The following is a 14,070-nucleotide window of genomic DNA, read 5'->3' as shown; positions in this document are numbered from 1 at the left end:
AGAGTTTGTTATGTCGGCAGAAGCTATTAAATCGTCCGCTTTGAAGCGGAGATGATGAGCAGGCTTGCAGAGGTCTGGTAAACCCACTTCAATTCCACAACCCCCAATTTTTTTTTTTTTCCATTTTCGAACTTTTAAGTTCCGTCACTTGAGGCAATTTGTGAGACTGTGCACACCTTCCTCCAAAGCTACAAAAAGGCTTTGTACAACTTTTTTCACATGAATGCAGCAGTACTCCCCGAGACCCGTAGACACACTTTGATGTGTAAAATCTGTGCGGTTCCCCCTTAAAATCGAATTATCACACGGCAAACCTGGAGGCCGGGTAGGACTGGAACGCAGAAAAACTGCACATGCAGCACGGAGAGGAAGCAACTAGGCCCAGAGGGTAAATAGGACTTCCTAGTTTAATTCAGTCTCCGTGTAGCTAGAAAAATGGGGTAGGCAACAGTTACATGGAGTAATGACCACATTTTGTTAAAATAATACGATAACATAGGGTAGCCGTGTGCCGCCCCGAGATTATTGTGCAACTGTAAAGAAGTTGTGTGATGGTTCATTACAGAGATCAGTGATTATTCAGTCACTGTCATCACACAGGAGGCGAGTGCTATTCTTTAATTTTCATCAAAATCAAAGATTGTTTGCAGGATTAGTATGGAAAAAAAAAAGTCAAATGAATGCAAGTTGAAACAATTTGCCCAATAAATGGTCACAAGAGATTCGCACGTTCATGATAACGTGTTAAAACAAAGGAAGCACTGTGCTCGCTGCGAACGTAATGCCGGAGATGTAACTAGGACCTTCAGTGTTGCACAAACTGAACACTAAATGTGTTGTAGGGAAGGTTGACTTAAACGCAACCATATAGGCGATTGATTTCAAGCAAGAGTCCAAAGAATCTGTCCATTTGGAAACTATTGCACCGATTAATTAAATCCTCCACAGCTGCATTCTTGTGTTGAAACAGATTTGTTTACTGGTGGAGCCCAACGGTAGCAACAGCATAATGGTTGGAAAAAAAAAAAAAAAAAAGTCACACGCAACGCAAGCAGCTTCACTCTTTTGTATTTAATTCTGATTCATCATTATGAGAACAGACAACAGTGAAGCAGGAAAGACTTGCTGCATGTACGTTCGCTATGCGTTAAGAAAAGGAGTGAAGAATTTTACTGTAAAATTTAATATCGTCTGGATATCGGCGCAGTAGAAACGTGAGAACAAACACGGTGAGTCTGCAGATGTCAGCACAACCTATTTTACTAAAACGTTTGAGGGTTTGGGTGAAACCTGTATCACTTCAAGTCACAAAGAGTTCATTCAAATTTTCAATAAAATAAGCACATCAACAGAGAGCTAGTACACACACCAAAATTGCAAGGGGAAAAAAAAAAAGAAAAGAAAAGCCCAAAAACTTATTTGACTTGTACCGTCGTCACTACACTATAATGCCTCAGTTATACCAATATACAGAAAAATATCTTATTTCACTCCCAAGTTCAGAAGCTTCAGGTGGAGAGGAGACATTAGATCAGCAAATACAAAATGTTCTGCAAGTCCTGTTAAGACCACAAGCAGCACGGTTCTTAAACCAGAGGATAAAAATCGACTAGAAATTATTAATAAAGGAGGAGGAGGAGATCCCTTCTGTGCTACAGCTTTGGCTTCTAAATGTGTGACTGGCCCAGGTCCACTTTGGAGGGGAGCGGCCCGGCCTCTTCCTCCGGCCCTTTGGAGGTGATGATCAGCAGGGAGGATACTGGGTATGGAGTCAGTTTCTGTTCTTTCATGTAATCCCTGTCACCATAGATGCTCAGTTTCTGAAAGGAGAAAAGAAAATATTGTTGTCTCAGTTTAATCTGTACAAAAAAAAAAAAAAAAGTGTAAAAAGAAATGAGTCTCCAGGAAATCCCTTCTTTCAGACAAAACAAATCGTCGTCTGGCATTTTTTTCCCTACAAAACGTGCTTTTTCGAAAGATTAAATTAACAAGCTGTAGTGTCTTCGTGAGCTTTAGAGGCGCTGGTAGGCTGATTTTGTTACCTTTCCACAGTGTTTGTGCTAAACTATGCCAACCAGCTGGTGACTGCATCTTCCGAGTTACTACACGGATGTGAATGCAGGATTAATCTTCTCATTTAACTCAGGATTAAAGCCAGTCCTTACGCCGAGCTAAAACGCTGCTCGTTTCAGCTACCCTACAGATAAGAAATTCACATTTCCCATAATGTTGAGCTCTTCTAACTCCTCAGGTCACATACACACACACACACACACACACATTACGAGCAATTATGCATTCAAATCAATGAACCATAAGGCGTATAAAAACAGAACGGCAGTACCCTGAAATTAAACATAGCGGACATGCCGAGACTGAGCTTGTGTGTTTACCAATCGTCGATGGATCGGTCGTGAATCATGAAAAGAAAAGAAAGCATGGAACTCACCTCGGCGGGTACATACTGGTCCACAGCGGTAGCCACAGTGGCACAGCAGATCCAGATCAGGACCATGATGGACAGGATCAGAGTTGTTGTTAGGATCCATCCCGGCAGCCAAGGATTCCTGAGGAGAAAAGTACAAATACTGAGCTTGTGTGGCTCCACTGGGACTAAATCCTTTGTGTTGACAATGTCGTGCTTTTTTATAAGCGAAGCAGTCAAACTTTCCTGACAGTGTCGACGGGGCTTTTGTGAACCCACCTGGAGAGACAGCTGAAGAGGTTGTAGTCATCATCCAAGCTGCGGTCCCCAGTCATGTCTCTGTCCCTCTGCTGAATTAAAGTGCGATGGTATTCTTTGTAAACTGGGCTGCCCAGCCCGGGGACTAGAAAAGGAGAACGAAAAAAGGTACTTGACATATACACACACACACAACTGTTTATTTCCATTGTTGTATTATGACTTATTGATCGTGGTAGAAATACAACGCAGATGCAGGCGCTTATTTTCAAAAGATAAGTCAGACGTTCCTTCATATTTTTCTAATACACGACGAGGCCGAAACCGACAATGTGTTCGTTTGTCCCTCAATGCTTTCTATTGCACGGCAATCTATACACTCCATTCATTTCACATCCGCTTGACATTTCAAGAAGTCAGCCATACTTGTGTGAGAAGGGCTCAGGGTGTGACTCTCTCTCTCTCTCTCAAACTCTCTTTTTTTCATTCTATGATTTACTATTTCTGTCACTTTACATATAAACATTCATGTACAACGCTATGAATACCTTCAAGGTGAGACTTCCTCAGAGGAAGCCTGTGGCATGGAGGAACGCAGTGTATCAGATTCTGATTATACTAGCGCTGCAATTAATAATTTATTTCATTATTGATTAATCTGTTGATTTTTTTTTTTTTCTAGATTAATCCATTAGTTGTTTGGTCTTTAAGATGTCCGAAAATGCTGAAAAATGTCAACGAAAAAGGTGCGGCCTAAAATGTCTTGTGTTGTCCTCACGAACAGCCCATAATGAAGAGATATTTAGCTTATTATCGTGGGGGGGGGACTAAAAGAAGCAGAACATTTCAGCCTTTTATGCTAAAAAGAAATTACTTAAAACAATTAAATCAATTATCAAAATTGCTGTTAACTCAGCAAATCAAATAATTAGCACACCTATACAAGAAACAGCCGTAAGGCTAAATTCCTGGTTGTTTTCTTTTGTTTTTTTTCCCTCCTGACAATTAAAAGTAGAGCAGATTGTCACGACCTTTGTCCTTCAAGTGGACTTTAATTAAAAAAAAAAAAAAAAAACTGAGTGGGCAGCTTACAGCTCCTCTGTGGCTCCTCTTTAACTTCACTTTCCAGCTCAAACTGGGAGAAAAACTTGATCTGTGGTTCAGTCTGTTAAAAAGGAGAAAGAATTTGGATTTTTTTTTTAATGGCGTGCATTTGCACAATAACAGCAAGGCACCGTGTTGCGTTGCCAGCCCAGATCACCCGGCGTCCCCTTTACTCGGTGGCGTACCTGGAAAATGACAACTTTGCCGTCATCAGCCTGGAGGTAGAACGTCCACGTGGAGGTAATAAAGCTTTGAGCCTGACTCATTACATCTTCCCAAAACCCTCGGACCAGAGTCAGGGGGTGCAGAAGGTGAATCCTGGGCATCATGGCCTCCAACTGAAGAAAGAAAAAAAACACAAAAAAAACCCCCACATCCCTGAGCACATTGCTCTTTCTTGAGAGGCCTGTGTGTGTGTGTGTGTGTGTGTGTGTGCCCATACAGACGGTGACATACCTGCTCCTGGCGCTGCTCAGCAAACGGAAGCTGATTCTGACAGCCCAGGTTGCATGCATACTGCTCATCACATTGGACGTAGGCTTCGCGACAGGCTGCGAAGGTTTGGAGGTGGAGAGAGGTAACAGATGGTAAAACGGGATTATAGGTCAGGAGACGAACAGGTTTCCAGACGCCTGCGTATAAACTGTTATGACTGGATTGGAGGTAATTACACAGATAACAAGCCTCAGCCTCGAGGCTTGCAGGGGTCAATTAAATGTGGAGGAGGAGGAGGAGGAGGAGGGGGGTGGGTCGGTGTGCGTCTTACTTGATTCACACTCGGATTTGGTCTGATTCAAGTCGTCAATGTCACGAACAAACTGACAAATGGAGAACAGACGGCAGCCTCTCTGACAGGCGTAGAGTTCCTCCTCCTGGAAAAAACAAACAAACAAACAAACCACAGGACCAGTTGAACAACACCTCGACCAGCCAGCAGCGGCATCCGAGGAAAACGACGCATTTTCGACTTTAACCAGCTGTCCTTCACAAACAATACTTCTCCAAACAAAAAGGGAACACAATTGAGTGCACAGGGCCACATTTTTTTTTTTTTTTTTTTTTTTTTTTTTTTTTTTTTGCTTCGCTCGGTTACCAAAACGTCAGCTTACTCACCCGAGGATACGTGTGCAAACTGTATGTCATTTCACATGACTTGTGACAAGACGCCGTGTTTCCCAAAACGCTGTCAAACACATCTGAAGATGCCAATGTGCCCGCGAGGAGGACGGAGAGTCCTAAAGTACAGGCGAAGGAGGAGAGAGCTCCCATTTTGTCTGCGAAAATCTAAACAAACAACACGCTCCTCTTCCTCGTTCGCCTTAATCGCGTTGAGTTATCGCGAAATCACCGCTTCTCGCGAGGCTTTATCCCTGAACGTTTTGCTGCGTTTAAAGTTACCGCGTAAAGCAAACTCCGAGATTTGTTTCTAATAAATACATTATATTATGTTAAAAATGAGTTGCCGAAAGCATGTGCAAATGTTCCACATCTATTCGTCTCATGTCAGCAGCAACAGATTATTTTTATTTAACGGATTAAACAATATTTTTTTGCACATCCATACGAATGCTTGTAGAAGTTATATATGAATGACTGGATTTTATTATAATTTACATAATTTGTACCAATGAAGGCTGCTAGTTTCCTGAACACCAATGATTTTTTTTTCTCCCCATGTTTCTCAAGAGGGAGATGTAAAGCTGAATTTAACTCAGTAAGAACATTTGTAGACAAGTTATTCAAATACATTTATCTACAGTTGTTGCCTGCAGGCAAAAAAAAAAAAAAAAAAAGCTAAATTACATTACATTCAATTAATTAAAACAGTGGTAAACAACAATAATGAAATTACATCGTAATAATAGAGTGGGTTTTTAAAATGATATTATAGTAATTTTCTGCTTTTTAATTTTGTACCAGCGTACTGGTGCCTCCATATTCCCACCGTACCTAAAGGCAACACCAGACAGTGGTATTCACCGTAGCCGTCCAGATGCTGTTGGCTTCACCAAACGGATGAGTTGTCCCAGTTGCCTTGCTCTAGACTAGAGGCAGCTATAATTACCAGAGTAGAGAGGAATGACTTGATCCAAGCCAGCAATGTGTTTAAATCTGTTGAATTTCAAAATGCTGGCTTGAGTTATGGACAAGTTTCTAGTGCGGCCCACCAAAGGCGAAGCGCCTAAAAAACCCAAGAGCGACGAAAAGGTTTACAGACAAACTACGATTGAATCCCTCCGGGTGAGTTACCGGGCGTTCAGGAGACGGAAGAGGAGAAGTCCGATTTACTGAGGGGGTGTTGTGCTTTTGTGTTTGTTTGTTTGAAGAGGGTGGTCGTGATTGAGGACATCATGCGCTACAAGTCCGTGCTGGAGCTGCCCGAGCAGCGCAAAGACAACCTGCTGACTGCCCTGACGGAGCTGAGCAAGAAGATCCCATCCAGGGAGGTGCTCAAGTCCACCAAAATAGGTACAGAAGAAACCTTCACGTCAGGCCTGGGGATTATATTCATATATCGATATCATGATATGAGACCAGATGTCGTCTTGGATCTTGAATATCGTAATATCGCGATACGGCATAGGTGGTGTATTGTCCTGGTTTTTAAAGGCTGCATTAAGGCTTTACAATCTGTTAAAAAAAAATAAAAATGATTTAGACTTTATTAATCCCACAGTGGGGAAATTTTGTTTGAAGGTTTGAACAGATTCATATCAGCTCATCCTTCAGAGAAATGATGGATTCATCATCATCATCATCATCCAGTAATGAATCTCTTTTGGCCATGTAACAAAAGAAGAGGAGATTTTTGGTACATCAACCAAACCTGTTCTGCTCCGCTCCAGAAATAAACTACATCAACTCCTCGCAGTCCTGACAGACCAGTCGTTCAGCGATGCCACTCTCTGCATTGTCCTTGAGATCGCTGTCTTACTTTTGCTCATTTTTGTGCCCTTTAACACGGAGTCGCTGGAGACGCAAACAATCAACATTGTCACGGAGGAGTTTGTGGTGTCGCATCTTTACCACTTTCAAACAATGTGATTGGTTGATGCTGATACTCGGAGTGCAAAAGCTCATAAAAATTGACCTTTCAAATTAAAAAAAGTATTTTTTTTTTGCCATGCATGTTTTGTGTGAAAGTACTCATGACTAAAATAATAATTTGAAAAAAAAAAAATCTATTGACCTGCAAATTCATCACACAATAAAAACACCCGTCGTGTGTAAAGACCTTTACAGTAAAGTGATGTCCTTTTCTAAACTTACGAGACTGTTCTTGCTGTTATGTTATTCGCCTTTACCCACTCAGTCATTATATCCACATTACTGATGATTATGTAACAAAAATCGTGTTTAAATATTTTTTAAGCACCAATAGTCATATCGACAAAATAGTTGTAATATCAAGATACTTGGTCAAAATTATCGAGATATTTAATTTGGCTGTTGCCCGGCCCTACTTAATGTTTAGATGTTTTTTACAGTTTGCTTTTTGCTGATACATCACTTTGTGGACTAATGAAAGCATAAACACATGTTGTCCTGAAAAGTAAAAAAAAAAATGTTTCCCTGTAACACAAATTGCAGAACCAAGTCCATTCAAACTCTCACAAGAGTTCAGAGGTCAGTTCGACTTGCGCTGCATTTTTACAGCGGCGTTATAACGCAAAAGTACAAACCGGCAATAACACTGCTCTGACCTCAGAAACACCAGGCCTTTCATCAAACTCACCGTATTCAAATTGGGTCAACATGTAATGAAAGCATCTCTCTCCTTAGGTCACACTGTCAACAAACTGCGAAAGCACCTGGACCCTGAGGTGAGTTCAATGGCAGCAAAGGTGTACACCGAGTGGAGGACGTTCATTGAGGAGAATTCCAATAAGCCGTCTATTGAAGTGCGCTTGGACAAACAATCTGAAGGACTCCGGAGCAACGCCAGAAGACTTATGTCTGAAGCCCTGGAGGTCAAGGTGAGAGAGAGAGAGCATCACAGTGGAAAGGGGCCGTCGTGTTCTGCTATTTCTGTCCATCCCATCTGCAGTTTGTATTTTCCATTGTATTTATGTGGCACTTGTAGAAATAGAAATTCATTTAGAAGCGACAGTTTAGAGACGGTCAATTGTATGAATATATAAAAGCTTATGTATGTTCTTTTTGATAGCATCGCAGATAAAATCACATCAGATTCACACGAATTAAAATTCTGAATTTATTCTGTCCATTGAAAATACAATGCATTGAAAATTCAGCATACATGATCACTTTCCAGCACTTTTTATTTGAATTTATGCAATTTTTTCACAAAACAAAACATAAAAAAATGGACTTTTTTCCCTCTTGTTATTCAACATAGTTTTTTTTCCGAAACTCCACTGACAACATCTTTTTAAACTGAGTGTGTGGTTGCGCAGTTTAACTTGCAGCTATTTGTTTACTATCTATTCCTTCTTCCTTCATACGTATAATTTTTGTGGGGGGTGCCAATAATGATTATTTTCATTATTAAAATTATATTATTATTGTTCACTTGTGTTAACCCGTGTTTCCCGAAGCTCGAGCTGCGGTCTAAAATGTCATTTTTTTTTTGTCACTACCAACAGTTCAGTGATATTCAGTTTATTGTTTTTATCATGTACGACTAAAAGAACCAGGAAATATTCACATTTAAGAAGCTGGAAGCAGAATTCTTGCGTTTTTTTTCTCGATAAAACAATGAATCGATTATCAAAATATTTACTTATTAATTAATTTTCTATCAATAAATGAACTGACTTTGTGTTTCCTTGTTATTTTCTTACTGGACCTACAGGAGGATTCTGGTCTCATCGACAACATCGAGAGGGAAGTGTTTCACCAGAGCTGCCGGTTAGTGAGCGGTTCATACAGACGGACTGTTCGAGCGCTGGTGTTTGCCTTCAAACACAACCCTGACATCAGAACTCAAGTGAAGGACAACGCAATCTCAGTCGAACAGCTGGTTTCCAAATACAAAAAGTAACTACAGCTAAATAAGGCCTCGGACTGCATAGTGACGGTTTTAGTGCATGCGATATGTGAAGTTTCTTTTAACGCATACACATTTGATTAAATTTTTTTTTAAATTATTTTCTTGATTTTCTGTAAAGATACAAAATAATTTTTCATTTTGTGGCACATTGCTAACCTTACACTGTTTTTAACTGCATATGAATCATTTTTAAAGAATATCGGTGGTGATAATGACACTTTTCCTTTTGTAAAGGAAATGTGTGTTCTTGTCAATCGCTGCTCTGTTTTTATACTGTCGCTGAACATTTTTTTTTTTATACAAAATGAAATTTAAAATAAGACAGCCTTAGCGTTAAGAGTCCTCTTTTTGACAGATAAGACCATACATACACTGTATATACTGTACATGTATATTACTAAAGAAGCACCAGCCAAACAATAGCTATTACCATGAGAATGACAGCCAGAACACAAATGCCGATAAAGACAATGTCACTCAAATCATGAGGCTCAGAATGCGACGGCCCGGCGTCGCCGTCACTGTGATTGTCAGTCTGCTGGGCCTGCTCCTCCAGACGCCGATCCTCCGCAGACATGATGGACACTGATGCTATCTTCCGCAGGGCATCGCACTGCACCTTATATTCTTGCACATTTTCCTGCTTCCCGTCAGAGAAATCAATGTAGAGTTTGTTTACGAGCATGGTGATGTTCCGATGTTTCTGGAGGGGATCGTTAGTTACAGTGTTAATAGAAGCAAAGTCACCAAACGTCTGACACAAATCACTGTCTTTTACAGCTGAAGTACGGTAAATCGTTGCCTATCGTGGAGTACCAGTAAGTGAGGCTGTTGTTACCGTCACCTGGCTGGCAGTGCCACAGTTGACGAACTGAGCGAGTATCTTGTAGGAGGTGGCCGTCAACTGCGCGGTACAGGAGGGGTTTCCCAGGTAGATGTTCTCGCGGTCCAGCTGGGGTAAAGACTGCTGCAGTATCAGGATGGTGAATTCTGATCTCGTGCAGCTCACGTTCACAGGCACCACTTGGATTCAAGGGGAAAAAGACATTTCACACTTTGTAAGAGCAGCATGAAAATGACGTTGGATCTTGTTGTTTGCAGAGACAAACATTTTGCTTTTAACGGTGCATGTCTTAAACCTCCAGTCCCCATAGGATAAGAAGAATTAACACTCCCGAGATGATAAGGGTGAAAAGGTGTTCCATTTTATGTCTGACTGCACAGCATTTTTATCCCTTGTCTTGTGTCCCATATATTGAGAAAATGTCCCACATCTTCAATTGGCTCTAGTTTTCCAAAGTGAACCCTGCAGGACAGACATTTTCCTCAAATCTGCAAATGCAGCTACAACAAATACATTCCTCGTGACATTACTGTGAAATGTTAAATTCCTTTGTGCTTCCTGTACTCGGTGTGGGAGTTGGAAAAGTTGCATTTAAATACAATATATTAGTTTAGTCCTTCGCATGCTGGAGGCCTAACCTGTAACCTGCATAGTGTGCTGTGTGTTTTTAAGCTGTGTGTCCCACATTGTCCGTCACAAACGCACTCTTTTCCCCACATTTGGTTTGTTGGGATCTGGTCACCCTGAACATGACACAAGGTTGTGATGCGAAGGCAGCTTTTCATCCTGGAAATGAATCAGATGCCTCTACAAAGAAACATTTACCTCCAAGATAAGAGGCCGTGAACCCTCTGTGAGCTCGGTTTCTGTCTGTGCTGAGGACCACCAGCAACTTGTTGCCCCTTGAGATGAGGGAAGTGGGCTGCTCCCGGCCGCACCAGCGTCCCAGCAGGGTGTCCGTCTGGCTGTCACCGTCGAAAACTGCCACAGAGTCGTAGTCGCACTCGTCTGATAGGCTGTTGCGGTCCTCCAGGTCCATGACGGGGAAGTAGAGTTTGATGCGGTATCCGGCTCCGAGAGTGATGCTCCAGTGGCAGTTGATGTTGTTCGGGTAGATGCTGGGGAAATGTGGGCTGCAGAAGTTGCCACTTACAGCCGACATGACCTGCTGGCATTCCCCTTTTGAAGTGCAGTGGATCAAATAGTCATCTTTATCCTCTTACTACAGTGTGTTCATTTTATTATTGGCTTTTTAGGATGATTCATCCTGTATTTAAAACAAGTGAGTCTCATGAATGTAAAAGTTTATGTTTATAGAAGGTATTTAATTTAACTGTATGGGAGGAAAACATAACTCCTTCACAGTTTATAGGGATAGTTAACATTTTTTAGAGTAAATTGGGCAGATTAATACCACTCTCATATTTATGTGTTTGATATAAAACAAGCCAGCAGCCAGTTGGCTTTGCTGCGAGTAAAAATTGGAAAAATGGCAAACAATATCCTGTCAACAGGCCTGGCCAAGAAATTGAAAATTGGAAAACGGACTGTTTAATTTTTGTTTGGAATAAACATAAAAGGCATAATATGAATTAATGAGCTTTAAACATACTGGGAAGCCAGTGATATTTCCTTTGTAAAGAGCCAGGCTAGCTGTTTCCCTCTGTTTCCAGTCTTTATATTTAACTGTAAGCTAAATAATCAACTGCTGACTCCAGCTACATATCAAGTTAACAGACATTGAGGGTATTGGACCTTGTGTAAATTTTCAGTAAAGAAACCAGCAAGCATATTTCCTGAAATATTGAACTATTCCTTTAAAACCTCGATATTTTAATAGATTTTAGGATATATTGAACTCTGTGGAATTGGTCTCAGAGTCTGTTTTCAAAATTAATTAGAAGGAAAATATAATTTTTTTTCAAATATGAACAGATATTGTTATTTTTTTATTTCAATAGGTAGGTGTACCATCTTTTTCCAGCTGTGTTTCAGGATTTGTCATCCTCTTCAGCAGGTGGTTTATGATCAACAAGGTCAAATGGTGGCAGTCCGTGAGCAGCTGTCAAAGTTATTCAGCAGAGTTTCATTTGGATTCAAGTCTGGGCTTCTTTTGGCGAAACCACTCAAGGACTTTCACATTTGTGCTGGTGGGAGGCAGGTGACGAGCTCTGCTCTGCCCCAGTTCTGTGACAGATGCTGCTTTGTGTTAGAGCTGAAAGGATTCTACAAATTTAATTTATTGACAGGGTTTTTGTTTTCATGCTGGATCCTTTGTATGACTTCTTTCAAACTTTCCAGTATGATGTATGTACTTTTTATTCCTTTTCGACTGTAACTTCAACCTAACCATTGCTACGTATTTCTGAAATCCCAAGTTTTCAACAACATTTCTATATTGTTCTGGAGATGTGAAGTTCTTTACTGCAGATTATTTCTTGGCTTTCTAAATTTAGCTCACTTTGTGAGCGCATTGAATTTTTGTGACTCGTGTAATAGTTTGCCACATTGTTAATAACTAGTCCTTTTTTCACTTTCAGTTCCTGCAATTGCACTAAAAACATGGACAGTCAGGGGGAACCAAAACCAAAACCACTTATCATAATTGGTGTGAAGACTTCCAAACCAAATCTTTCTTACCTGAGTAATAGTAAGCCTTGAATCCCCGTCCCCCGATGTTGAAGTCAGACTTAAAGACCACCAGAAGCTGGTTGGAGGTGGTGACTAAGTTGGGGGGTTTGTCTGTCCCACAGTATTTGCCAAGGTGCCGGTGGGTCACTGTTGGGCCGTCAAACATGGCCACAAAGTCAAAATTACACCCCTCGTTGTTTTCCAGCTGGAAGTCCAAGAAGACCAATGTGACCACGCTCATGTTGGACACGTGGATGGCCCAAGAGCAGTCTGCATTGTTGCTGTACTCCTGAGGGTAGCCTGGACTGGAGATTATGCCTGATAATCCAGTCAGGACTCCACCGCACATATCTGGAGAGGACAGGAGACAAAGTCAGATGTACCTTACGTTTCCTTTTCTGTTTGAGAACAATTAGTGGACCACAATTTGTAACGCTGTTACTTCGGTCAGAGTGTCAGAAATGTATACATCTTTGCAAACAAGCTCATTTTTAGCCTCGCTAATGGAATGGCTTTGGGGTTGACCACTTCAATTTAGATTGCAACATATAGCTAAATGACTGCCATGCCAGTACGCTAACATGCCAAGCTTAGATGATAAACATGGTAAATATTACACCCTGCTAAACATCAGCTAGCATTATCATTGTGAGGCTGATGACTGTCAGATGTGCTTCACAAACACAGCATCCCAAAGCCCCCCGGCATGCCTCTTAGCCTTGTTTTAATATAATGTTATGGTGGGGGTTAAGGTCAAAAAAAGTTGTAGCTAAACACCTCGAGTTATGGCCAGACTAAATCAACTGAAGTTTTGGGGCAGTTAGCCGACTGATCCCTGCCATTATTGCATTAACTGTAACGAGTTACCTTTTCGGTAGCCAACACTGAAGCCCCCGTGGGCCACGTGGCGGTCTGAATGGAAGATGATGGACATGACATTCCAGGAGGAGGTGAACTGAGGTGGGGAGATGTCACCACAGAATGTCCCAAGGAGGTTCCCCTCGTCCTCGGATATGCCGTTGTAGATTTTGATGTAGTCGTAAGCACAGTTGCTGTGGTACTCCAGCTCAAAGTGATAGAACGTGAGGAGGACGGAGGAGCCCTCGGCCACCACAATCAGCCAGGAGCAGTCGATGTTGTAGGGATACATGCCGGGGAAGTTTGGACTGGAGATATTGCCAGATGGAGCAGAGAGGATCCCTCCGCATTTGACACCTTCGAATTTGAAACATTTCATTTCAGCTCAGAGAAAAAGGGTACAGACTAAAGGTTATGGCTCAACTGTGACTTATTTTCTTTGACATTTTCTAGCGCTCTTGATATAAAACCTATGAAAGTGTATTACCGACTGACATTGAACACAGTCTCTGTGTGTAACAGCACCTGTGAGACAAAGCACTCCCATGAAATTTAAACATTGCTCCATCAAGATAACAAATGGCAACTCACCTTTTTTAGAATCAGCCTTGTCAACAAGCAGAAGTAAATGAATCAGTACAGCCACCCTGAGACTCATGTTGGTATTGTTGATTCGGCTTTTGTCACACCTCGGCTACAACGCCGGCAGAGACACACAACGGCAATGTCAGCGTGCACAGCCTTCACACAGCGGTGGTGCCTCGTGTAATAGGACTTTGAAAAATTCATCCACAGCCTCGAACGAGGAACCTGATACCTACCCGGGCCTTACTTTGCCCTCTTCGGTAAATTTTAATGACTGATATCCAATGAGCATGAGTGGCTTGTCAGGACACTGGTTAGAGAGATGTCATACATTTTTAATGATGGTCTCGA

General features: G+C 41.5%; 3 protein-coding genes across 3 annotated transcripts; 1 reads left to right on the top strand and 2 right to left on the bottom strand.

The window, feature by feature from the left end:
• Positions 1-1,244: 1,244 nt before the first annotated feature.
• tmem59 (transmembrane protein 59) lies at positions 1,245-5,110 on the bottom strand. The gene is made up of 8 exons (XM_069157862.1): positions 4,901-5,110; positions 4,554-4,659; positions 4,244-4,338; positions 3,973-4,125; positions 3,776-3,848; positions 2,705-2,828; positions 2,450-2,567; positions 1,245-1,820 (listed from the first exon to the last, which is right to left on the bottom strand). Exons 1-8 carry the CDS (start codon positions 5,054-5,056, stop codon positions 1,668-1,670), a joined length of 978 nt encoding a protein of 325 aa, XP_069013963.1. The 5' UTR covers positions 5,057-5,110; the 3' UTR covers positions 1,245-1,667.
• A 652-nt stretch (positions 5,111-5,762) lies between these two features.
• Positions 5,763-8,898, top strand: tceanc2 (transcription elongation factor A (SII) N-terminal and central domain containing 2). Its single transcript, XM_069157859.1, has 4 exons — positions 5,763-6,028; positions 6,115-6,256; positions 7,571-7,764; positions 8,604-8,898. Exons 1-4 carry the CDS (start codon positions 5,930-5,932, stop codon positions 8,790-8,792), a joined length of 624 nt encoding a protein of 207 aa, XP_069013960.1. The 5' UTR covers positions 5,763-5,929; the 3' UTR covers positions 8,793-8,898.
• A 258-nt stretch (positions 8,899-9,156) lies between these two features.
• Positions 9,157-13,792, bottom strand: cdcp2 (CUB domain containing protein 2). The gene is made up of 6 exons (XM_069157857.1): positions 13,726-13,792; positions 13,144-13,491; positions 12,286-12,627; positions 10,471-10,824; positions 9,646-9,824; positions 9,157-9,504 (listed from the first exon to the last, which is right to left on the bottom strand). The coding sequence occupies exons 1-6, from the start codon at positions 13,790-13,792 to the stop codon at positions 9,199-9,201; spliced, it is 1,596 nt and encodes a 531-aa protein (XP_069013958.1). The 3' UTR covers positions 9,157-9,198.
• Between the last annotated feature and the right edge of the window lie 278 nt (positions 13,793-14,070).

This window comes from Embiotoca jacksoni, unplaced genomic scaffold (genome assembly GCF_022577435.1).
Source record: "Embiotoca jacksoni isolate LCO1_2020_lvr unplaced genomic scaffold, fEmbJac1.0.p SCAF_22, whole genome shotgun sequence".
NCBI classification, from domain to species: Eukaryota; Metazoa; Chordata; class Actinopteri; family Embiotocidae; genus Embiotoca; species Embiotoca jacksoni.
The sequence above is the reverse complement of the archived record's forward strand: the minus strand, read 5'-3'. Positions and strand labels throughout refer to the sequence as shown.